At 38.3% G+C, this 27425-nt stretch overlaps 1 protein-coding gene and 1 long non-coding RNA gene across 2 annotated transcripts; one reads left to right on the forward strand and one right to left on the reverse strand.

The window, feature by feature from the left end:
* Nucleotides 1-1076: 1076 nt before the first annotated feature.
* PALMD (palmdelphin) lies at nucleotides 1077-26998 on the forward strand. The gene is made up of 8 exons (XM_040565773.1): nucleotides 1077-1386; nucleotides 3438-3518; nucleotides 8957-9087; nucleotides 18329-18443; nucleotides 19294-19327; nucleotides 19416-19526; nucleotides 20255-21343; nucleotides 25445-26998. Exons 1-8 carry the CDS (start codon nucleotides 1342-1344, stop codon nucleotides 25486-25488), a joined length of 1650 nt encoding a protein of 549 aa, XP_040421707.1. The 5' UTR covers nucleotides 1077-1341; the 3' UTR covers nucleotides 25489-26998.
* Nucleotides 12757-17514, reverse strand: LOC121074086. The gene is made up of 3 exons (XR_005822107.1): nucleotides 17327-17514; nucleotides 16140-16253; nucleotides 12757-14234 (listed from the first exon to the last, which is right to left on the reverse strand). It is a non-coding gene; the product is annotated as an uncharacterized LOC121074086 (long non-coding RNA).
* Nucleotides 26999-27425: the final 427 nt, after the last annotated feature.

Consider the following 27425-nt stretch of genomic DNA (forward strand, 5'->3'; position numbering starts at 1 on the left):
ATATTAATTCATATTGGATTATGAGTATGTAACTGTAAGCATTCAATCTGGTAGCGTCTTAGAGTTTTTTAGTAATGAGCCTGATTTCCCACCAAGCTTCAGGTAATTGTACTGACATGTAAAGTAAAATCCCTCACCAAATCCCATTGAGTTTTTTCACCTCAATGTATTAGTAGGAAAAAAAAAATTTTAATGCTCACTCATGTTGGTGCCCTTGCAGAGATTTAAGTTACATGATACTGAGGGGTAAACAAAGATTTTGGATTCACATTACATCTTTATGCTGTTTGAATTTAGCTTTATCTTGTTGCTTTGTTAGAATTGTTTCCACAACTGGATCATGCTAGAGGCAGTTCCACTTGTTTTACAAGCTTCCTAAATTGATTTTGGGAGGCTCACTCCCACCCATGTAATTGGAAAGGGCAAAATGTATGTCTTCCTTTAAGGAGCATAATGCAGTTTTCAGCAGAAACCCAAAGTGCACGCGCGCACACACACAAAAACCTTCAACTCAGCTGAATGGAAATTCGGTGTGAGAGTCAATGGCATTTTAGATTCACCTAACACAGCACTGTCATCTTAGACACTGAAATGATGATCCCTGAAATCCTTACTTAGACAAAGCTTCCACTGAGTCTTATATAGCTGACAAGTAATTGCATAGATTAACATGCATTCAGTGGTAGACCTGATTGCCTTAAGTTCATTTTACTTTAAGTTAGCATCTTTAAAACATTCTTTCAGCTATGAATACAGCTTTTCTAAAAATTAATCTTGGAAATTAAACTAAAGGTGTTACCTCTGCAAACCCCGTGCCAGCTACAGTGCTAACATTACAACGGGTTAAAACATTACAGGTGAAACAAGCTTCACAAGAAATAGAAATACTTAAATTTAAAATATCTGTTTGTCACCAGAGGCATACGCAAAAGGGAAGAAAGAAATAGGAACATAAAAATTTACTTCTACCATGGTCCTGAAAGATTCTGTTTTGGGCATTTAACAGTTAAAGAAGCAATGGCATGCTAACTGAGCACATTAAAACAAAGAGTTGGCAGCTTCTGAAGGAAAAGGGCTTGTGCTTCACTGTTCCAACTTGTCAGTCAACTCATGCCAGCACTCTCCACGTCTGCCTCTTCTACACACCCTCATTACATGTGTCTGTCTGGACTGATCTGTTCATCTGTTCAGGGACTCTCCCGACAAGTCAAAAATTCTGCCTTCTCTCTGCTCTGGAATTGGATCAAATCACCTCAGCATTTTTTGTAGCCCCATCAGGAGGCTTTTGTTTATGGTCTCATTCGGTTTTCCTCCACTACTTGTCTGTTTTTGATTTCCAGAATGGAGGAAGCTGAATTGCTGAAGGAAAGATTCCAGGCCATAACAGTAAGTGCTTATAGTTATAACTTGCTATTAAAAAAAAGCTTAGAAGTAGTATTGTAGTAATGAGCTACTTTGTGTTTCCTGCCTACTTTGTGTTTCCTGAAGAATGTTTTAATCTCAGGAAGGAGAATGAAAAAGACTTGTGTGTGCTGGAAATTGTTACATTTTGATTCTGTTTTATAAGCTATTGATTTAAGACAGCGCAGTTGCCTGTACTGATCTTACTGTGTTGTATTACACTTTCAAATTTAAATTTAAAGCAGTGAAATTGTGTGCAAACAGCTACTGGACAGTTTAAAATGCATATTATCATCACAACTGAATGTTTGCTTGAAGGACAGCAGGTCAAAAGGCAGATAGAGAAATCCAGAACAAATCAATTTTCCCCTTTCACAACCAAATGAAGAGGTGAAAGATTTTCCTTTTTGCATTGTAGAATTAAATAAAAATGCTGAATTGATGATGCTCTACCTTAAATATCGATGTCTGAAAACTAAAAAGGACAAGCATAGATTAAGCAAATTCCTACCTGTCGGTTTTCAGAGGAGAAAAAAAGGACTGAGTGAAAGTAATGCTGAAGACCTAAGTAAACATTTTCAGTTTCTGTTCTAATGGGAAATCTGCCTCGAAAAGATATGTTTTAAAGGAAATACTGAGGGTTTGGGTTTTTTTTTTTTTAAACAAACGTAAGTTGATTCTACAAAAAAATGGCCAAATCCAAGTTCTCCTCTGATTTAATCTTCACTCCAAACTATTCAGTTGCAAAAGAATTAAATTGAAAGAATTTGGCTGTTTGGGATAAGTAGAAAACTGCAGAAGGATCACTGTCACAGGAATTCTTTAAAAAATTAATAAGGGGGACAAAGTTATTTTTCACACTTTTGACATGATAGTGAGATAATTCGTGAAACAAATACTACCATCTGAATTAATTGTGGACAGAGTTAAAAAAAACATTTTATTGGAACTGAAAAATATGAGAACTCAAAAGGAAATCTACAGGAGGTAAAAAGGATTTGGGGTTTTTTTCCAAATATATTACACTTGATAAAAACCAACAGGCACATTTATCATATTTGCTTCAGACCTGATTCAAACTTACAGTAAGGTAATTTGAAATATTTGGGGGGTGTTTGGTTGGAGGATTTGGTTTGTTTACTGTAATGGTGTTTGAAGCTGACTCATAACCTGGACTTTGTCTCTCGTGTATGGGCTCAAAAGATAAGAAATGTTTTGAAGTTGCAGAGAAGAAATCCAGGCCTTGTAATATTTTATACTTCCTGGTATCTGACACAACAAATAGGGCAGCACACTCATCTGCTGAGGACTTCTATGCACATACAAGGATTAGTATCCAGCATCCTCCAGCAACATCTGACTGCAGAGGAATACTGGAGAAATTTTATTTATTTTTTTTAGGAAGCCCATGACAGTTTCCAGGGTCTTGCAGTGCAGGAAATCAGAAATCATGCTTGGGTTCTATTCACAACTTCATTTATTACACTTGCTGCACAACATAACTATGTGCTCTCTAATATGATAGTTGTCCATCAATTCATAGCATTTAATTGAAACAACTCAGTGTATTTGTTGCAATGTACTGCAGAAACGAAGGAGCCTAAATAAAGTGAAGTTATCAGGTTTAAGAATCAGCAATGAGCTATTCAAGAAAACAACAAAATTCTACTGCAAATAACTCCAAGGCTTTGGGAAGATATGTCCCAAAAATCATATCTTGGAATCTCAAGTGCTACCTAAAGATGTACATTGTAAAGGATCTTAAAGAGCACAGAAAGAGGCACTCAGGGATTCAAAGCAGTGAACGACACTTGCACTAAAGAGACTCCCATGTGTCTTAGATACCTCCAGGGACACGGACTCCACCAAATGGGACTCCACGTTGGGCAGCCTGTTCCACTGCTTGACCACTCTCTTAGTGAAATTAAAGTTAGGCTTTATTTGCATGGATTGACTTCATCCTAATGAACAACACACACTCTAGTTTTTAGCACCAAGTAATTTCTCTAAAGAGTTTTTGTTCTTTTAATTTGTAGGACAAAAGAAAACTGCAAGAAGAAATTACACAGAAACGTCGAAAAGTAGAAGAGGAAAAACTGAAGCACCAGCACTTAAAAGTAAGTAAGGTGTCGGAGTTATATAACTAAAGATAGCCTTAAGTTGTTCAACTTGCATAAGGGTTTTGGATTTTGGAATGCAAATCTTCATGCATTTAAGTCATGCTTTTACTGTCAAATTTTCACAGCTTTTTGGAGTCTTGCCAGGACTCCATTTGACTTTAATAAGCATCATTCCTTATAAAAAAAAAAATCACACTCAGGAGCTAATGTTATTTGATCACTTTCATGGCTTAAAATGAGATCATAACCAGGAATAACTCACAGCTGAAAATTAAGCCTCACATTTCAGACTGGGTGTGTACATTCCCTAATTCCACTACAGCAACCTCGCTTGCTACAGGATACGGCACAATAACGATGTGCAGTTGCACTTTTATCAGGCATAGAGGGAGAGAAAAGAAAAAAGAAAATTCAACACTGACCAATTTTTGTTTCTAGAAATATGCAAGATGTGGTATTTTACATGTCGTCTTATTTAGGAGTGAATAAAAAGTTTTCAAGAAAGACATGGAATGCAATACCTGAAGTGTGGTGTCTCTTTGAGCAAGCATGGGAGAAACATAATTAAAGCAGACTCCTCTTCAATACAGACACCTGCTCCAAGGTTGCATCTACCCTCTCTTTAGTGTCAAGCCAAGTTATGATACACTGGTTCACTGGGACAGGCAAGCCACTGCAAGTCACCTGTGCTTCAGGTTTTATCAGAAGGTAGTGACCACAAGGACAGGCTTAACCAATTGTGTAATACAATGGGCCTAGATGAGAAAAATATGTTTTCCAAATCCTGTAACAGCAAAAGTGCAACTATGTTCTTCCATATATATGGTGTACTACAATTTACGTTTCAAGTTTCTTTGCCTATTAATTCTAACTGACTCTTCTGCCTTTCTTTTGAGGAGGAACTGATCTGTTCTAGACACCTCACTAATTCTCACTAGTGTTGCAGACAGTACTAGAGCAGTTCGCCAATATATTTAGTACGTGCTTTCACTTAGCACTAATAGGTACCATAGAGTTAAAACATCATCTAGAGGTTTACTTTAAAAATAAAAATACTCTGAAGGTGTTTTATGGAATTTGACAAAAACTAAAATGCTCCTAGAAAAATATTTGAGATACTAAGCTTAGCAAGGAAGAATCCTCTCCCCACAAACATACATGCACAGACAGACAAATGCTTGTTTTACAAATAACTATAGGCCAATGTTTCTAGAAATTCTTTTTACATTAAATCATGTGCTAAAAGAACCTACAATGACAGAGGCACACATTGCAATCCAAAGCCACATATGACATACCACTTTTGTAAATGTGGCAACAGAAGACCATCGCAAGCAGGTTTTTTTTTGTTATTGAGCAACTTTTTCAGACAAAGAGTAGTAATATTTCACACACATACCTCCTCTGGAAGAAAACTGAGGATATAATTTGTTTGTCCTATAGAAAGTCACAAATCATACATAAAGGTTTTTAAAATCAGTCACATTGCACATGAAATGAATCCAGGAACTGTATGGGAATTGATTCACTTGGCACAGAGGGATCAAGCATACATTAAAGTATTTATATGTATATGATGTACATATAAATATATTGTATTAGCTGCTCAGAGCACCCAAAATAGAGGTTTTTTCTTCCAAATGAGTGCTAAGACAGGCACCTAATAACAGACATTTACTTTATGAACATCCTCTGCTGCATGTCCTCAGAGACTTGCTCTTTAATAAGGATTGATGCTTCAGACTAACTCAGGTATTTCAACGGAGTCAAACAACACAAGAAACCTGTGCATAAATCACTTCAAAACAAGTTTAGACCTCTAGAATATTTAGTCATTTCTGTAAACATTACTGAGGGCTCATTTCCCTAGTGACTAAGGCTGATTTCACTCATTTATAGTATCGCCAGTTGTGTATGGTGAAATTTAGAGCTCAGTGACCTAGTCAGCATAACTCACACCTTTCCCTTGTGAAGCTATTGCAGGTTCATGATTCTCACTGTTATATAGATGTTCCTGTTAGATGGATATCGCTATTCTATTCCTAGTTTTGTCCTTGATTCCTATTCACAACCCTTAGCTTTTAGTTTATAAAAAGGTTTGGGATGGTTTGTTTTTAGTTTGGGTTGGGCTTTTGTTGTGAGTTCCTCTTTGTAAAGTGGAATCTAGCTTCCAACAACTATGCTGCCCCCAGTCTAACTCCTTACTAGAAAGAGATAGATGAGGTGTAACACGTCCTATTTATCCAGTAGAGCTACATTGGAGAAGGAATATTTATTCCATACATGTGCCTCTCTACCACATGGAGTAGAGGACGTGAAAGCAACTACAGCACACCTGGGTGACCAGGGCTCTATGGAACTGCAAGGGCCTAACTGGCACCACAAGGGAGGGTATAGGGGAAATTTCATCTTCAAGTACTTCTATTTACTGGCAACTAGTACTTCCTACTGTCTGGAATATTCCTCACTGAGGCAACAACGGAAAGGATCAGAGTTGCTTGAAAAGCATCGTCAGCAGTGGTGTGCATGTGTTTTCCAAGAGCTTTTCCAGTCTAGTTTACTATGTTTTTTGTTCTCTGATATGTCTGAATTCCATTAAATACTATCTTGTAGATGCTGGTCACACACCTTTTTCCAGGTGTTAATATTGAACTACAGCTTGAATGAAAATTACAAAAATTATTTATACTTCTCCCAGTTTCATGTAAGGTGAACTGCCATACCACTGGGAGAGCAAGACCTGCAAACTCAAAACACCTGTGCCTTCCTGTGGGCAACTGTGTCTTTATGGGTTAGTTCAGCCTTGTTAAGGATTACAATGGACTTATACCAGCAGCAGGCAAAGGACAGTATTCACAGAATTTGCAGACTGTAGTCACATTGCTGTGACAATGAACTACAGAAGAAAAGGATCATTTTCCAGCATTCTGGCCATTTTTGGGGTCTTATATCTTCCTTTAACATAACAAGGGCAATATGAAATAAATGTTCTTTCATATTAGAGCTGTAACAGGGCATAACATGCACAACCTAAATACTGTGCTAAAGATGCTTTACAACAGAAGGAAATGTTAGACAGCAGAAAGAACCTGACATCCCCAAGGCAGCTGCTCCTGCTCTGGCTTGTGCCAATGCCTCATTGGAGTAGCCTTCTGACTAACACCTAGAAATTGTCTGTTGTTCAAAGCCTGTTTCCACTGTGAAGTGTGTTACTCTTTCAGAAGTGGCTAAGGAAATTCATGAGGTTACATGACATTCAGTTGTGAGCAGCAAACTATTCTAGGAAAACACAGAAATAACACCATTGTCTGTCCCTGTATTTCGGGAGTTTGTTTTCTTGGGTCTGACCCTACACATACATGAAGCTTTTGTTGATTTCAATGGGGGTTATCAGTCAGTAAGGTCCACAGCGCCAGCCTTGCTGTAGTTCTCACAAGGAATTACAGATTTGAGTCAGCAGTGCAAAACTTTCAGTTCCAACCAGGATTAAAATCTCACTTTTCTAGGAGTCCTACCCAGCACTAAAACCTGAATTCCTCAATTCAGAGGAAATTAATAACTGTGCTCCCTCTGACTTGGGAGAACAGTGTTTTGCAGTCAATAAAAGTTGTGCCAACACCAAACTGTATGCATCTACTAGATCAGATAAAACCATCCCATTAAAGTATCTGCATCCATTTCATCTGAGCCTTTTTAAAAGGCATCTGCCATGAAGTTGGAAGGGGCTGCTAAGTCCGCAGAGCCAGAGTCAAGGCTCAGAACTTCAGTCTTGAGCAGCCCTTGTTTCCTACAGATTTCCTAGGATCCAGTGTTGTGGGAGAGAACATTGTCGTACAGGGCTAGTGTGACCGTAAACGTTGCTCTTACCTTCTGCAGAAAATACTACCAAAGAGTGCCACAGAACTCCCAGCAAGCTTGCTTTATGCACAGTTTCTATCACACTGTTTGTGTCGCACGTGAAGCCAGTTGAAAATATGTATTTAACTACAGCCAGGTTCCCTATGCATCCTCCACCATCAGTCGGCCCTCAGTGATAACCTCATATGAAGCATACAGGAAACAGAAAAGAGTGGGAAGCGACAGTTTAAATAACTCAATGCACAGGATGCGGGCAAGGACCCCAGCAGCCACTCCAAGCAGCACTGAGGCTAATGCAACCTTCTCACCAGTGCTGGGCATGGCTCTGCCTCAAAGCAGCAGTAGTCACAATCCAATTTAATTTTCATCCACATCCTACAATTAACACAATTATATATTAAAAAAAAAAAAAAAAAACACAATGTGGATATCAGACATTTCAAGAAATCTAAATTACAAATGGAAAAATTTTGGTTTATTAAAAGCTTCATATACATGCTTCCCCCCAGTTGAAAAAGTTTCACTAAAGAGCCCTAACTCTCTCTTCTTCCCCAAGGCAGCACTGGATTTATGTTCTTGAGTTAGACTGAAGGGAGGGAAAAGATGACAAGAAAGTCTGCATGACTTTCAGCCTCTAGCCTACCAATATGAATTTATCTCCATGAATATCTTTCCCCTGAAATAACAGAGAACTCAGATGACTTTCAGATGCCAATGTTCACATAGTAGAGTGGCTGTAGGAATCAGTGCATACAGACAGATTTTGCAAAATTTGAAGACAACCTAGAGATCTACTTACCTATATACATGGCAGGACACTCATTTATAAACCACTACTATACAAAAAAAACCCTCCACCTAAACAGGTGTGGACCTAAATATGCAGTCCCTGGATCTGACCCTATGGTAGCAGTCCTAAATATGTTGTAGGTCTGCTCAAAGACTAACCACATATCAGCATTCTGGCCTTCACGTTTCCAGTCCTACTCTTGCCCCACATCCCCTCACCAGAGCCCTCTCCAGACGAAATGCTGAATTACACAAGTTCTTTTAAACTCAGGAGATAGTGTTGCATCATTAACTCCCCAGAGATCTCTTACCCCCAAACCACCTTATTTACAGAAACTTCTCATCTTTTTCCTCTCTTCCCCAGCATTTATGTAGTGCCATGACCCAATAAACTAGGGCTATTGAAATAAACCATAGCACTTCTGACCGAGGCCTTTTGCATGAATTTGTATTGTATGCGCTTTGGCCCAACCGTTCTGCTTTACTGAGGATAAAAGCACCATTCAGAAATGCTGAATACCTTAGGATGTCAGGTAGAAACTGATGTCCTACACCTTTACTTTGGGTAAACTAATAAAATGGGACACTGTTCTGACTGATTTTCTTTTTAAGTCAATCTCAAAACTTGTTTTTTAGTATTTCTCTTTCAGTGGCAGTTGCCCTGTTAGATTGCTTTATGCTAGATACAACACAAAAGTGTGGAGCACATCTATGACAGCAAGGCAAATACAGTAAATGACTGAATAGAGTAACTTCTAAAGTACACTTGTCTGTATTTTTCCTGTCAGAAAAAGGCCTTGCGAGAAAAATGGCTTTTGGATGGCCTTAGTTCTCTCACTCCAAAAGAGCAAGAAGAAATGCAAAAGCAGAATCGAGAGGACCAACAACGAACTCATGAGCTGGAACAAGACATCTTCAGGTAGGGTAGTAGCCCTTTCCCTCTGTCTGGGTTTAAGTGGTCCTTCCTTAAATGTCTCACCTTACTTTGTGAAAGATTACAATGTCAGTGAAGGCTAAACGCACGCAGTGTGATACAGAGTAAAGCAATCTTTGTTGTATTTTATGATCAGCTAGAATTAGAGCATAAAAAATGCTTCTATGTCACAAAGCTTCTATGTCACAAATTTTGTCAAACCGCACAGTAAATATTTTGAAAAGTATTTGTTTCTAATTCCAGATACATGTCATGCTATAGTCAGACGTAATCCACAGTGTATGGTTTTGCTCTAAGAGAGTCATCGTTGAGTCAGATTTTTAAAATACCAGTAAATCATTTTAGAAATTCTTCAATTCCGCTAGATCCCACACAGCCTTTAATACTTGATTTCTACCAGACCACAGCACTTCTAAACATCACAAGCTGTCTACCCCTATTAGTGTCACTTGCCTTACTTTCACTTATCTTCCATGCAATTTAATCACAGAAGCCTGTTACAGTGAAGGCCTTTTTGTATCTTTTTCTTTTTTATTAAAAATGTCCCTATAAATCTTATTCCCTAGTGCTGCCCTCCCACACAGGGATAGCTTTGACCTACACAGGCAGTCACACATACGGCTCCTTTATTTACTATGAATGTAATTCTAGGCACTCACTACGTTGTCTGCAGTTAGCTTTTCCCAAACACAGTACAGCTCTGTATAAAAACTGGATCCAGGCATCCTGAGCAGTACCTCCTATTAGCATCCACAGCAAAGCTGAAGTGTTTTGGTTGCTTTAGATTCAGGAAAGTAACAACACACACCCACACACACACCACTTTTTTTTTTTTTTTTAAGGCTTCTTCCTCTATTTAAGTTCAATAGCACATTCCTCCGTACTCCCTTCTTCCTCCACTGTCCTCCTACACACTCTTTTGGCAAAGTTGTCACCCAGATTATCTCCACTGGTTATCTCACACCCACTCCCCCCCTTACTCCATCTGACACAAATGATAATTCTCCTCACTGACAGGCAACAGCCTGTGCTAGTTCTTCCTATAATTATGCTGATTTCTTGCTTGAAAGCACTTTTCTCAACAGAACAGCTTTTCAAGTAGCTCTCTGGAATTCTTTGTTGCAATGGTAGGAGGAAGACTGTGCTCTAAAAACATCCCCACAGGAGGTGTTTATGAAGATGTGAGAGGGGTCCCTGTGACAGTGTGATCACAGGAAATGGAGCTGTGTGAGGCAGGAGCACTGGGGAAGTTGCACAGAGCAGGCAACTCCCCACCAATCTAGCGGAAGTTCAACCCTTCTCCAGACACTGGGAGGGTAGAATAGATTTTCAAAATCCTGTTAACTTCAAGTAAGAGCTGGAGGTTTAGCTGAAGTCTCCTTTGTGCCCCAACAAATTTGGTGAGGGGAGAATTATTTTTTTTTTAAGCTTCAGAACCAAGTCTGGTAAGATATGTTGGGGAAAGGATGTTTTTATTCTCCTGACATAACCTACGCTGGTGCTAATTAATTTGATGACATCTGAGTAAAGAGTAAGCAATACTATTATAGTGGAGGCCTGTAAGTGTCTATGCCACAAAAAAAGAAAAACTGTTTAACTTCTGCTATATAAACTGCCTTATAAACACTGAGGTATTCCATCAGGAAGGGTAATCTCCAGCATGTAAATCTAGTCTGTAACCTGATAACAAACCTTAAGGGTTCCCTGCACCTGAGTCATCGCAATTAAGCTGTCTCACAGCAATGCTGGCAGCAGGTCCAAGTCTTCCCAGAAACAGGACAGGAGGGAAAGCAGGATTGAGACTTAATTAGTATTATAGGATGGTTTTTAAGAGATTTCAGCAAATAGGGTTGATAAGTCAGATATGCAATGCCATTTCAACATTTCTCAGGATCTGGGTTTCTACTTCCAGTTGTAGAGTATTTTGATGCTGTTCTTGTAATTACTGTCTTGACTTTGTCTTCAGTTCAGCATCCTTAATTTCTATTTACACTCTTTCTATTTTTAATTCTCTATTACACCCATATTAAGCTTTACTTCTCTGAATGCAACCATACAACTTTTTAGCCTGATTAGAATTTAACACTATTAGATATAGTAAAACAGTAACCAAGCTGGAGCTTCAAACAAAACTTTAACTCATAGAGGTAAATTAGCATCAAAGAAATTTTAATTTTTCTGCTTCAATTCCAGATTGCAGTTGAGTTGAGAAGGAGTAATAAATTTATAAAATTTACCTGAATTAGAAGCTTACAGGTCCTTTGAAATATAGTCATAGACATTAAAATGAAAATTTCTAAATGCATTTTTGCTTTAAGGAAGAAGTGAGAGAAATGAGAGTGCTAAACCATTCATTTATACCTGATTGCTTACTTAAACGACATCATGAATCCCAGAGCAAAATCTCAGACCACCTCTTTTATATACATATATGTAAATATAATATATAAACATTTGTATAATTTTATATATATAAAATTACAAGGCCGGTATGCAGATGCACTGTGAATGGGAAGGCTGCACATTTAGTACTGTATCACATGACCAATAGCGCACACATTACACCAAACAAGGCCAAAGTTCCTGAGCTCATAAGCTTAATGTATGCTTGAACCTGCAACAGCCAAACTACAGAAATGTCTGTTACATTCCAACTGGAATTTTTACCAGAAACTTGATTAACATTCAGCCTACACCCCAAAAAAAGAGTTCAGTATTCCTTTCCCATGTAGGTCAGATTCAGGGATGCCAGTTTTTGTTGTTTTTCAAACTAGTTTCTATTTATATGCCTGCATTTCAGAGAAATGTATTAGGCATGAGTTCTTCTACATAACTCCAATTGAGTTAATTACAAGCACAAACAATGTTTGTGCATCTAGATGGCTGAGATTCTGACCATAAATCAGCAATTTAAATGTTGATGAAAATGAAATAACTTTGCTTGCAACCATAAGTAGCACAATGGAAAAGTTGCATTAAATGTTTGGTTTTAGACACAGGCCTTTCTCCTCCTATTAAAATTGTTATTCTCTTTACAACACCCCTGCACGTTTCATGTTTTATATACATACATATGTATATATATATATACACACACACACCACCATTCCATGGCAATTGATTTTTTTTCCCCACTAAATATTTCTACAAATATTTGTTGTTAATACCAGACTCACCAACTAACTTTTCTTGCCCATGACCTTCTGGCAACCTCCCCTAGAAAGCTTCCTCCTAAAAATGATTCCTACTACCTGATGTACATGTGAAATACTTCAGATTTATTTGGAGTGAAAGACATCAGACAAATGACAAGCATAAAATGAAAAGATTAAATATAAGAGAATGACACTGTCTTCACTCTTACAATAACTTCACAGGTACAATGAAGTAGTACTTCTGTAGCAAATATTGTTTCCTTCTATTGTGGATGTGTTTTGCCAGACAGCATATAGAAAAAAATAAGTGGTGATGTTCACCCGCTATAAATCAAAAAAAGGATGAAAAAACAGTTTCATCACCAAGCAAGATACAATACGACAAGAAACCTGCATCCTGGAACTAAGAATAGGTACAGAAATGGTCCTAACTATATTCCTGACCCACCTAGCAATAGAAAAAGTACTTCTATCACCATTGCTGAAGTTTTAAAGACAATTTGGAGGTTTTAAGGCCTTACCAGCAAAAGAAACATTTTCATTATTGATATATTTATTCTCATAACTAGGCAATCCATACTTTAGAAACTTGGGCAGCTTTTATCCTCATTACACACAGAGGAGATAGGCAAGGCATTTGACTTTACAGATGGAGAACTGAGGCAGAAGAACATAGCTTGAGTCATATGGAAACTTCCCTCTGAACTAAAAATTTAAGCAGGTTTATTCTCAAACATCTCCTCCTGTAAGTTATACCTCCTACCACTGTTCAATAGTGGTCTGGCAAAGGCCTCCAGAGAGGCATCTATGCTGTCTTCCATATCATGTCTTGTTTAGACATACTCAACCCAGTTTCAAACTAGACAGAGATACAGAAACCTAGTAATGCCAAGTCTAGCATGAACAAAGTCCACTAAAAAGCACAACATATGCACTCACCATACTTGCACAGCACTTTTGCTGTGCCATAGATGGTACCCAAGCTAGTAAAAGCTTGCCTGACTACATATACATAAAATGAAGTCACACCTTTGACCTATGCTGTCAGATTGCAATACTGATCATGTACATACTTGTCATGCAGTAACATTACGATATATTGAGAAGCTCAGTAGAAATTTTCTGCTGTGCATCCAATTATTAAAATTCACTGTTGCTTCAAGTAAATTCTGTCCACTCTGACAGTTATGTGGTTTTCATTATCAATTAAAAAACTGAATCGCTTTAAAGATTTTTTTTTCAATACCCCTAGAACCATGGATGTTTCTCTCAGCTGAGAGCACAATTGCTTGCCGCTGTATGCAAGTTATTTACAACAGTGGCATTTCCATTACCCTCCTAAACCTGCTTTAAAACACTCTACTTGGATGTCAAATAGAGCTAGCATTTATGTTAGGATTTGGGCATTTTTCAATAAAAGGGAAGGTTCCATTCCTTATACTGACAGTAAAACAGTGAACAGTGGGTGGCCTGAGCCACCTTGCAGACAAGTAACTCAAAGCTCGGATTACAGACAAAAACAGCATTTACACATTTTTTTTCTATTCACCCTGTTTATCTGTTAGAAGTTGCAATGAGCCAAGTGAGCAAGTCGTGGGTCAGGGAACAAGGTGAATTAAGATTCAGTCCCATTTTATCATTTGATTTTCAGCAAATAGCATTCATTTGTGACAGACTTAGTTGCTAAACAACATACTTAAAAAAATGCACAAACATCACCATGTTACTAAGAACTACTCTAGTTTGTAATGTGATACATACATTAAGGCAGGCTAAGGCTAGATAGTTTCCAGTGCTGCTAAAGCATTGACTCGCCTCAAAACATGCAAGGACTTGCTAAGCTGCCTTTTCCTCTCAGTCTGGTATCCTCCAGGGTGGTATCCTACTATCTGTTTTTCACCCATAAGCCTTTTTCTTCTGGGGTGGTAGTGGTGCCAATCGCAGATCAGCTGGTGGCCAGCAGCAGTCAGGTATACACTGAAGAATTTGTTAACTCAGCTACTGCTTTGGCAGAGACACCACCAGTTTAGAATCTCATCTTCTAAAGCTCCTTATTTAATCCATATCTCCATACTATTTTCTTTGCCCTCTAAAACAACAAACACTACTCAAGGAGGAAAGGACAAATATCCAGAGGACTGATTTAATGCAGTAACTGCATTATGCTTCCAGTACTCTGCAAGACACAACAACACCATGAAAAAAAAATATTAGCTTTAGTTTGTTTTAAAATAGTCACTGTTTCAGCTGCTAGACCCTTTCAAACCAGATTGTGATTAACTTCCTAAAAATGGCATTGATTCAGAGTATTTAGAAGCTGCTAAAGATGGAAAGAGATCCTGGTCTAAATTTTGAACTGTACAAAGTCAAAAGGACTTTGATCTTTTAAACAACGTATATTGTGTTTTTAAAAAGTTGCCTTTCAACAAGTTCTAGTGTGCACATACACAACATTCTCTGAAAAAATGAACCGTAAGAGGTATTTACATCTATATACTACTATGTGTTAAAAAAGAGACAAGTTCTAGATGCAATTTTTCATTTGCATGGGTATAATTTTTCTTTAGCCCCACTGATCACTGAATCAGTCCTCTTAATTACCACTTGAAGTGGGTGTTTGTATGGGCGTGAGAGCATACATAAAATTAAATACATTTCTTGATCTCCCAGATAACTTTTTTTTTCTTTTTGCCTAGCCATCTCCCCCACCCCCACTTTGCTATTTTAATAACTTTCCAAGATTTTTCTTCTTCTTACACCTGTGTCTAGCAGCAGTTACAGTCCAGACTAAAACAAACTCATAGTAAAGGTTAATGATCCTTTAGTTCATTATGCTTCTATGAGTTTTTAATGCTTAATTTTAACATTACAATATTGCAATCAAAGTCTCCTGTAAAACCACATTTCAATATATTAAGTAGTATTCCGTAAGAAATGCAGAAATATAGAATGTGGTCATTACATTAGTTTCTTTCATAGCAGTGTAAGAGTTCTTATTTTTATTTGTTTTACTTTCATCCTGAATGCACTTTTCTTCACATCTCAGTTCTGAGATCTGAGATACCATATGTGTTGCAAAAAAGAGGATCTTCTTACCACCAGCTGAAAATCCACATAGTATTCTACTATTGTAGCTCTTCAACTTTGATTTTAAAAAGGGCAAGAGCCACAGCATTATTCAGAGTCCTCAAGCAATCACACAAAAGCAGTTAAATAATGCTTCTCTGCTAGCCTACATTCAACTATTCTGGTCTGCTTACTGTTTTAAATGCAGTTGAAATTTCTACTATTAGCATTGACTTTGGTATGGTGTCTTAGATCTTAGTCCATACTGAAGAATAAGTCAAATCAGAATGCAGTTTTTCCTAGCATATTGGAGTACAGTCCATCATTATTTTATTTTTAGTTTTGGATCTGATCATCCAGTGATAATTCCCTTATGACTAGAGAGTCAGCAACTGTGATATCATTTGCAGTTGCCTTAAGTCTACAGTCATCAACTTCTACAGGGATTCAAAAACAATGGAAGACATTTTAGTCAAATATGGAACATTTTAAAATTTACTTCTGTTTTTTCCTATAAGTTGAAGCAAAAGAATGAGAAAGAGATGAACCAGAAGGCTAAGGCTATATAGCACTCATCCATAGCAGGAGAGATCCAGTTCAGAGCTAAATTTGGACTTGATTATGAATCTCCTTCATGGAAAAGTGACTTTATGACTAGTAGGCTACAAAGAAAGCTTCTATCTAAACCCCCCAAAATATGTGCTTATGCGGAATGGAAGTGTCTCGACTACAGAGGAAAAAATAGGTTGTGGGACACCTCCCTAAAGTCACTACCTTAGTCACACCAGAGAAAAGAATTTGATTGAGATACTTTACCTTATAGACGTGCTTTAACAACCTGGCATAGATTTCTCCCTCTCACATATACAGAAGTTAAATATTTTGTCCTGGACCTTTCTGACTAGAAGTGTTTCATCGAGCACCTCAGTGCTGAGAAAATAAGAACTCCAGTTAAGAAAGAGACACCTTAAACATTTCACTCAGCTTTAATATGCAAGAAACCATATCATATAGCTTTAACATACAACAGAAAAGAGGAAGAAGAAAGGGAGCTGTGGCCCCTTTTAAATCAAGTACAAGCCTAGAGTACAAATCAATAGCCAAAAAAATTCTGACTGCTGAGCTTCAATCTTTTACAGAATGAGAGCTTTTAAAGAAAATAACCCACCAGCCATGTCTTCACTGGCAAGTGACTTGCACTACTAAAATCTGATGGAGATGAGCCAAGTGCTGAATATCCTTCTGTTCTAGAGAATATCCAAAGTTATTGTGTTTGGTATCCTTAAGTTATCTTTGTAAAACAAAGCTCTCACTGACTAGACTGAGGTGCAATCAAAGGCTCTATACTAAATGGACCCTTAAAAATTGTTTTAGTGCAGGAAATCTCATCTAAATGCAAGTTTAGAAAGTGGTTATTAACACCTGATGTGACATGTATCATAACTGTATGAACTACTCAGTTTCTCTTGCCAGTTCATTGGTAATACAGGTGAGGATATTACTTGAGCAAACACTTCAAACATTAGCCTTCCAAGCTGCTTGTCCTAGGTGCATTGAACTGGTGCATCTCACATGACTACTGTTATGCTGAAAACAAATCCTTTCCAGAGACTTGATTTCAGCATTTTCCCAGAGAATCAAGTAAAAAAACTGATGAACAACTAGGAAGCACACCTATGTCTGCAGACACCTTAGCTCACAATCCTGAAGTGGAACCCTTAAAACTGCCTGGTGTTTTAAAGTTTGTAGACTAGACAAGAGCTGTTGCAGCTATCAGAAATGCTACAGTCACACACCCATCCCGACCCCAGCCCCCACACTTATCTTGCATATATAAATATCTTATAATCATAAATATCTTGCATTTATTCACCTCAAGAACCAAGTTTCTACTGTCAGTCAGGCTTTGTTACATTTTTTACCAAAGGAAAGAAATTTGAAATCCCAGAACCCACATTCACACATGCAAAACTGTAGAGAACTGTCTTGGTGTCCGAGCCTACCTTCGGAAAGCCTCTTTACCACTCTAGGTGACTGCAAATTCTTCATTCTTGATCCCAAAACAAACTCATAAAAAAGCTTCAGAATTCGGTCTCTCTTATCATCCTCTGGTGTGCAGTTTGCATAGTATTCAAAATCCACATGATTATGTAGTTTTCGCTTCATAAAAATAGTCTGCAAAACATATCACTATTATGATTCCTAGCTATAATAATTTTTACATTAGAAAATCAGTTAAGTACTGTTTTACCTATTTTAGTTCTACAAAAAGTATTTGCAAATGCCATTATTTTATCAAATAAAGCCTTGATATATCAGCACAATACCTGCTCTCTCTCAGAAATATGAATGCAATTTTATTTCCATGGATAAAGATGGTCCTATGGGAATTGCAGCTTCTACTAGATTGATTAGACCTTTTCTCTTTGTGTTATCCTCCTGAATTCAGCTTAGCTACATATATTAAAATATAGTGTGCGAGGTGACCTCACATAACTCCAACTCTTGGGGTTAGAAGAACATCCTTCTGACTTTTACAACCAGAGACTTCACAGCTTTTGTCCTAAATGTTCAAGTACACACAGAATGAAGAAACAAGCAAGTCATAACCCTGGTGTGTGTAACTAGACTAGTTTCCTACATCATAATTACCATGGAATGATCACATTTCTTGAGACAATGTAGAGAGAAAATTTGCTTAAAGATGAGGTAATCCCATGGGGGCATACATTCCTTACCTATTCTCTCATGAAAAATAAATAAGTTAACACCAGTCATTGTTTTCACAGTAGGCCCAGCTGGAATCTGGCAGGTACATTTTTTAAAAACTGAGAATACTATTTCAGTTTTTCCTGAGGCATGTGAAATTACAAGCTGATTCTATATCAGAGTGAGATTTGCCAGGGTAAGTAGAATCAGCCCCACTAGTGTCTGTATTCAAAATGAATCGAATCTGCAGCGTTGTTCTCTACCTGATATTAAATCAAAGGGAATTGTAATTGCAGACTGGAGAAGGAAATTGAGGCCCTTGAAAAAGAGGAAATGAAAGTCTCAGCTAAGGAAGAATCTATTTTAAAGAAACTTAAGTCAGTTGAGAAAACAACAGAAGACATAATAAAGGTAAGTGCCAAATTACTCCAGAGGTAGAATGTGTTACTTATTCATCATCATAATCACGGAAAGAAGAGCTAGCTGGATCATGCAAGTGGTCATGAACCTTTGTTCTGAAACAACGGTAGATCAAATACAAAGAGGGGCCAAGAAATTATATTGTTCAAGTGTCCATATGTTTCCATTTGCTTTTTGGAGCAGGGGTTGGAGGTCAAGAAACAATTCCTGTCATAACTTATCTATAGCACATCTCAAGAAAACAGCACTGCCACCAATCAACAACTTTGCACCTCAGCAAAAGATAGACACAATGGTACAGAGACCGACTTATGCTCCTTCAGGTGATGCATCCAACTAAACTGCATCATGCTTTCCCCTCAGTCCCCAAGAGAAGTTAGAGTGAAAAGTGATTTATCATTAGTCGTTCGCCTTTGTCTAAAGGTCATTTTGATATGAATCTGATGAAACTCAACCTCAGTTTTCCAGTTGTTCTTACATATGCACACATATATTTTAAAAATAAGCAGGGAGATAATTAACTGGAAAGCCAAAGTACGGCCTTTGGAAAAATCATTGAAGTCAATCAGTCTGGGCTACAGCATGAGGCTGTCTCACTGAGTAACACTTTCTGATGTCTTGTCTTTACCAGTATGATTCTAAGTGACACAGGGTAAGATGACCAGAAGCAAGTTCCTCTTTCCCACTTGCCATACTCCAAGCTGAGCAGATTCCACCTTTAGGTACCTGTCAGTATGAAGCCATGTACAGAAGTTAAAACTATTATGTAAAGCAAAACACTGTCTAGTTAACATCTTAAAACTGACTAATCACATTTATTATTAATGGTTCTCTTTCCTAGTCAGTGAAGATTGAAAAAGCAGGAGCTGAAGAAGGTAAGTTTAGTAAAAACCAATTCAAAAAAGGTTCTCGTAAAAGTCAGTAAAACCATAAATAAGTGCATTGGTGATATTCTTTATTCAGAGGCAGCAGACTACATATATGCCAGCATACCTGACCTTCCCAAGTATTTCAGACCTTCTGCACTGAAGAGGGCAGGACATACTGTCACTGATGATGAAGAAAAGAGAAAAGGTACTGCTTACTAACAACTGCAAAGGGTGCCAGTATTTGCAAAGGCTTCCTAAAAATTGAATCTAACACTTTAAGGAAAGGATGAGCATTATAGATATGAGATGATGTTCTCAGTTAAGCTGCGTTATGTTATCAGTGATGTCAATAAAACTGAGAGGTGGGACACAAGGCATTTGCTTTTGAGAATAAGATCAAATGTTTTCAACACTGAAGCTTCCTTCCAGTACTTCATTCCTCTATCTGGCATAATTTAGTAGCTCCTCCCTTCATGCTACACATTTCACATTTTCTGCCAGCAGTTACATCCACCAGTTAGCTGGCAGTACCTGGTTATTTCCTACCAACTCCACTTTCTAACCCCTGAGTGCCCAAAACTCTCAGTTTGTAGCATGTCAAGGTCTTTCAACTGCTATTGCCAAGCACACCACTGGAGGCTAAGGTTAAATGTGTCTTTCTCAGTCAGAATCACATAACAAAAACTGGCTCCTCATCAGCTTATTTTTCCTTGCAGAAATAGATCCAACCAAAAATATTTTTCAACTTCAAGTTTTGACAAGGTGGAAAGGGGGGGATTCAGAATGAGAACCTAGTACGTTGGTTTTGTATGCGATAATTTTATGTCTTTGATAATTCGTTCTGACAGTCTTTCTCCATCACTGTCAGAACTCTTCTAAAATATCTCTTCCAGCCACTGCATCATCAGTTTAAGCACTTGTTTCTTTCAACAGCATTGTTTGCAATGGAAATTAAAGTTGAAAAAGACATGAAGACAGGAGAAAACACAGTGTTGTCAACAATACCTCTTCCCTCGAATGAGTTTACAGAGACAGGTATTAAAGTCTATGATGATGGTAGGAAGTCAGTCTATGCAGTGTCCTCAAATGGCAGCACAACACAAAATGGGATGGATGAACTTGCTCCTGTTGAGGTGGAGGACCTTCTAAGGCAGGCAACTGAAAAAAATTCCCAGTCTCCCACAGAGTATCACGAGCCTGTGTTTGCAAACAAGTTTTGCAGACCAGTTACTCCTCAGAAAGACAAATTAGTCCCCGGACTAAAACTGGAAGACACACATAGAAGAGAGATGAATGGACTCAGTCAGACAGAATTCTCTCCTAAGGGGGAACACTTCATACAGCAACATAAAGAGAACAGGCTTGGTCTTCCAAAGCCAACACCAAAGTCTCCCTCTCCAGAGCTTTCACATTCAGAGAAGAAAGCACACACTAATCCTGAGAACAGAATGATACATAACGAAAAAGGAAAAGCTGCACATGAGGAATTAAAACCTTATCAGAATACAATAGAAAGACATAATGAGACAAGGTTTTTACGCTCCTACCATCATAATGAAACATCCCCTGCACCTCAAGATGAGGAAGATGTTCAGTACAGGATTGTCCAAGCTGTACCATGTTACGTGGATGACTCAGAACCAGTTACAATGATTTTCATGGGTTATCAGCGCATTGATGATGATGATGCAGAAGCAGATCAAAAGTTGTCAAGATATGATGGGGTTATCCGCGCAGAATTAGTTATTATTGATGACGACGATGATGACAACAGCAAATCTGAGAAACCATCATATCATCCCGTAGGCCATTATAGTCAGGTTTATCAGCCACCAAGCAGAAAAACCACAGAAGTGCCACAGATGAACCCGATGAGAAGCCTGGGCTCAAGCCTGAACAAGGCAACCCACAAGAACTCCATCTCCCTACAAGAACAAGAGGAACGCTTAAGCTCACCTATGCACCACATTCATCTTCAGAGTCAGGTATCTGGAGATGGTACTGAAGATCCCTCATTAACAGGTAACAGAAAAGGAAAATCATGCCGCTGCTGCTCACTCATGTAGCAAACCTGATACTACCCTCTGGTAGCAGCTATTTCACTTATTACTTTGATTGTTTCGTGGACCAACATGCAATTACTAATCATTTCTTTGCTTCTTTGTTAACAAACGCTAATCTGCATTTTGGTACTGTTGAATTATTTCATCTTTAGCAATGCACTAGTTACCATATCAAAATTTTGTAAAAAATACCACCTTTCGCAGAAAAGCCAGTTTCTGTGATTATCAAAGATTAAAAGTTGTTCTCTTTAAAGTTACAATTAAGGGATTCATTTATACTACCTCAGTTAGAAGGATAATTTTCATTTCTACAAGGTAACTAACAGCATTGCTTCTTGATGCTGTCTCCATACTGGAATTTTTTGTGCCTATCTGCATTCTAACCACTTCCTAGATAATCCAAATTGCACCTTGAATCAGAAAGGCTGTTTAATAACCAGTTTTACTCATCATTTTTCTGGAACCAACACTTCCAGCCTTGCCTTGACAATGTCTATGCAAGTTTTAACATTTTTGTTGACCTGAGTTAAATATCTTTATAGTTTCTGAAAAACGATGTAAGTTTTCCTCTCTACATTTGGTTAGTCCATACTATTATTTCTTAGCACTTTTTATAACCTATTCATATTTAAGATGTCTGTTTCTTACTACAATGTTTATAATAAAAGGCTGAAAGAACAATAGCAAGAAAGGTTGAAGGGATAATAGCATGGTTATGTTGTATTTTAGTGCATATAATTAAACTGCATTTAGGAGTATTTACAGATCACCATATTTCAGACAGTAGCCACATTCTGCATTAGAGAATGTTGTATTTGAATTAAAGGGATGCCAGGGGTGCTAATTCTACATTCTCTCCCTCCCCTCTCTCCTTTTTCCTGACTATATCCTGAGTAATCTTGCAATTTGGAAGCAAAAGTGCAAGGCCCTGCCTACAGATGCACCGGAAGTCCAGAATTTCTTTACAATGAAAGTAAAGCCAGGAGAGAGGGTGGACATTAGATCACATAAAGAAATTTCAAGTACTTGTGCAGCTGTATGCATTGACTGGGAAGAGCTGTTAAGTAATTCTCTCAGTTGAGGAGCATCAACCTCATGCAGTCACGCACAACACAGCCTGAAATACTCCAGCAGTGCTGCCCAGTGCTTCTGATCATTTACTGCCCTTGTCTATCACTCAGGAGAACCTTTGCTTCCCTCAAGCACCAATTCTGCTGTCTGTACAATTCCTGTGTCCCCCAGGAGCAAAGGCTGCTGCCAACAACCCTATGCCAACAAATGAAAGCACCAGTGGCTGGCTACAGACAAGATAAACCATTCCAGCAACTGTTCCAGCCCCTTGTGTTTTGGGAATAGTCTCTTAATTCCTCTATAACATATGTCTGGACAATACAGAGAAGCGATACCCACCCTCCAGAAGCTAGTTGCTAGCAAAAACGATTTGTTCATCCTCCAGCCTGCTGTGTGGCTAGACCTGAATAGGCCCCGGGAAAGAGGAAAGCTGGTAGCACCATTCAGGTGGGCCACATACCTGAGCCGTTAGCTGAGCGCCTCCACCTGTAACAATCTTTTGCCTATTTTTGTCTCCCGAAAGAAGCTTCTGATGCTTCATTTTTCCTGCCAATCTCTGAGCAATTTGGTTTCCCTCTTTTGAGGCTAGTGGAAAACAAATAATGACTTTTGGGGAAGTGGAAAACATAGCAAAGACATTTGAGAACCTGTTCTATTAATTTATATTTGTCTTACCCATTTACTTACAAGTACAATACTAAGGAGAAAATAGCCATTTAGGAAAAATCCTTGTTCCATTTAATAGCAGCTTGCTAACTGCCCCAATAAAGTCAAAAATACACCTGCGTCTTCAGCTCTGCCTCCAAGTGAGCACCTTCAAGTGCCCAGTAGAATCAGAAATTAAGCCATATTCCTCTTTGCCCCTCCACCTATTTATTACCACTCCTTAGGACATTTTCATCAGTGGGAAAAAAACAGGAAATGACTCATTTTTTCCCCAAGCAGCCCTGTAATCCCACTGCTAATTCTAAGAAAGAAACAAAACCAGGAAAGCCTCTTACACCTAGAACAATGAATGACAAAGAGCAAGGAAATAAACTCTTTTCAAGCCTCAGCCTACCAGGTTAACCATAAACACCACCAGTGAAAAGAGGGGAGTCAAAATCATTTTGGTATCTCAACATTCATTACTAAAGCAACAAGCCATAAAAGAAAAATAATCCTCTCTGAAATTAAGACTTGGGAAGCAATGGCAGTATTTGAATATTAAATAGACACTGAGGGCTCTTTGAAAGAACAGAAAGCAAGAAAGCACAGGACAGACCACGAAGCAAGTCCATTATGTTACAGTCTTGCTTTGGGAGCAAAATGAAACTCCAGAGCAAGTTACTGAAATGTTAGGGATGATAAAAGACAACTTAGATGCAGAGGAAGTGTTCCATGTCCAAACCAATATGGAGAAATATGGGATTAAATTAGTAGACTTCAGCATAGCCCTAACTTGACAGAAGCACAGGACATACCTCTTTCCATACTGGAGTAATTTTCATTTCCCTGTGAGCTTGGTGGGAGATCAATATCTCATGGCACACGCCTTCAGAAATACAGATAGAGAGGGATGGTAGTGCTGTAATTAGCACCCTAGCATTCAGGATTATTAAGCTTATTTTCTTCTTTAAATTTCAATCATGCAAATATTTTGAAGATTCAATACTCACTAGGGAAAATGAAGTCCTTGGGGGCATAACAAAGGCTAGACATAATGGAATAAATGAAGAAAGGAAAAACTGAAGCTCAGTAGGCAGAAAAACCTCCTGACAGCATGGAATAGACTCTCATGGGAAGTGAAAGTGTAACTTTGGGCAGGTAGCCGGTCTAGATGAGCTAACTTTTTCTTTACCACTGGAAGATATACAACCATGGAAAACAATACTTGCCCAATTTGTGCTGAAGAAAGTATTGTACAACAAAACTGTTTAACAGAGAAGGAAAATGCATACATGCCACCTGTTTCTATAACGCAGAGTGAAAGACAAAAACACATCCCTGGACTATTGGTTATGACAGGCTAATTGCTCTCAAACCACAACCAGGATTTGAATCCACCAGAGTACCTAGGTCTACAAACAGTACAGTCCTTGTAAGAGCTAAGCTTAACATCAGTGGTCTCATAATAAGGTTATGCTCAGATGCTTCTGTGATTGGCAACAAACTTCAAAACATGACTTGAACTGGACATTTATTTGACCTGCATATATCAAGTAAACAGCTGCTTTGGCCCCCTGTCTCCCAGTACAGAGGAACATGCATGTTGGAGGGAAGAAATGCTATTTCGGGTGACTCTTCAAACTAACATGTCAGAGGGCTGGAGATTATTCCCACTGCATTCTCAGCTCAAGAGCTTAGTGGGGGGAGGCTCTTACATATCAAACAAAAGCATTATATTGCTGTTCTAAAAATAACCTTAACATTTAATCATCTGCCCTGCATTGTCACTTTCAAATGAACCTACCTTATACCCAGTTAAAGACCATAGCCATACTGATGTTTATACAGATAAATTACTCCGTCAGATTTAATTCAGGAATATGACTAACTCCCACCCTGACTCACTGCACCAGGAAGAGGGAAGTTTGCTTTGAACATCAACAAAAGAAAAAGGCTTCCAAACAGTTACAGTGCCCACTGAGGAGTTTAGTTTAAACAACGGGTTTAATTATTCGTGCATCCTTTTAATCTGTCAGCTTCTAGTCAAGAACAATACCATCTGTCTGTAATGTGTTAGTGAAGGTAACAGAAACAAAACAGATAAGAGAGCTGTGCTAATTTTCAAATAGCGATAATGGAATACGTTTCTTATTACTCACTTTATTGCCAAATTACTAGAACTAACACCTTCTACTAATTTCTTTCTGTAACACTAAAACAATGCTTATTCTGCTGGATTAACCATTGGAGGTACGTGTATTCTTCGTTATTCTAAATACAAAGATTTAACATCAGAAATAGGAAGACTTAAAATACAATGTCTTTGTTTTCTCTTTTTCAGCTCTAAGGATGAGAATGGCAAAGCTGGGGAAAAAGGTGATTTAACAGCTATAAGATGGAAGTAAATTTCACTACTCAAAGCAGAATAAAGCTATGAAGATTTTCTTCAACATACCTTTTGGATCTTAATGCTTAATGTTTTGTTCTTCTATTTTATGCATCTGGGTTATTTTGCCCATTGCATAACCCAATGGACTCTAACAGACTTTTAGATTCAGCCAGCTGCCACACACAAATCAAATCTTGTATTTTGAAGGTAGTGGGAAGTTACCCAAGACTGTAAATGCAGTGTATATCTAAGTGTGAAGATGTGGGGACAGGTATGCACGATCAGGAATACATTGTTGCCATATACACAGAGCAGATAAACATCCCTCTCCAGGAACTTCACAGTATATCCTTTCAGTTTTAAACACACCTACTTTGACTTTTGATTGAAAATGTTTCAGTCATTAAAAAAAAAAAAAAAGTTGTTTAAAAAACTAAGCATAAGACAAAGTAGCAGGAAGAAGTGTAAATATAAAAGCTGGTTTCCAAGCTTCACATCTTGGCCAAAATTTAAAGCATTCCTTTTTAAGTAACAGCAAAACAATCCAAAAACAGCAAAATCAGCATTTACATATTTAGCCACCTTCTAGAGCACCCCAGTCTACCCACCCTTCTACTTCACGTATGACAGTATAGCCATCAAAAGACCTTGCTCACTTCCCGAGACCACGTATGACTCCCACCCATAACCTCACAGATCCTGCACATAATGCTGTAAACAGCTTGATCTCCCAAGCACGGCTTCACCTCCTAGCTCGCTACAGAAAGCCCCACGTTTCCAGGAAGCTGGCTACCAGACAAGCAGCACCTGTCAGGCACTAAGAAGTAGTGCTTAGTACACATTTCAGTTGGCCAGGGGAGCTAAAATTAGTTCAAGGCCCCTTTCAGAAATAGTGAGTTGCCAGTGACTTGTCCTGCAGCCACAACAGGTCTGCTGTAGGTGCATCCACTGCTGGGCTTAGCTCTCCAGCAAGGTCCATGACTCCCACCAAGCAACATACTAATTCTTTCCACATGAGGGAGTAGCTAGGGAACTTAGAGCAGCCCTAAAGCACAACCACATCTAGAAAAGTCATGGGCAAGTCAGATTTTTCCAGTACCTTCTTCTTGGGGAAGAAGTGCCTCAAAGCACTACATCCTTATATTCAAATCATTATGATACTTTATTTCATTGGGTCTCAGGCTGGTTTGAATGGCTAAGCAGATAAAAAGCTCAGGTTGTATTATTCTTATATAGCTGACTCAGAAATTATGTACCATCTAAAAGCAACTGTAACCTTCTGTTTGTCTTCCTTGTTTCAAAGCAGGCAACTAAAACTACTACCTCATACTGAGGGTGGATGGTAGTAATCAGCTGACATGTAGCCTCTAAACACTTGGTGGCTCCTAGTCTCAAGTAGAACAGTAAGTAGGATAATCTCAAATTTTGGGATTTGAGAGATTGTTACCTGGAGATTGGAATAGTAGATAAAAGTGAATAAACTATATTACATTTTCTCTATGTCTAGCCTGTGCTGCTTTGTTGTGAGTTTTTTCCCCCTCCCCTTTTCACTAGAGATGTTTATTCTCCCATTACGTGTTGGTTTTGCGAGCAGAGGGAATTACCTTTAATTCAACTCAGATGTTCTCAATAGGATACAATTTAGATGTAGAAAAGAGTGACATGAACTAACAGTGGCAGTTTTTACAACAGAGGCACATTGCTTTATGAATCTGTCCCTGCCTTGCCCCAGTGATCTCTGCTATCAAACTTAAGTGAGCTGACAAAGGGGTAAAAATACTGTTCCCTACATATTGCTGCAGTAGCTTAAAAGAATGAAAACAAAAGAGACATCACAAGTGTGATTATGTAAGTAAATTGGCAAGTGAAATTCAGTACTGAAAGACAGAAGCATAAAAACAGAAAACCTTAACCTTACACAGCACAAGTAGCT

The sequence above is a fragment of the Cygnus olor genome, chromosome 8 (assembly GCF_009769625.2).
Source record: "Cygnus olor isolate bCygOlo1 chromosome 8, bCygOlo1.pri.v2, whole genome shotgun sequence".
NCBI lineage: Eukaryota > Metazoa > Chordata > Aves > Anseriformes > Anatidae > Cygnus > Cygnus olor.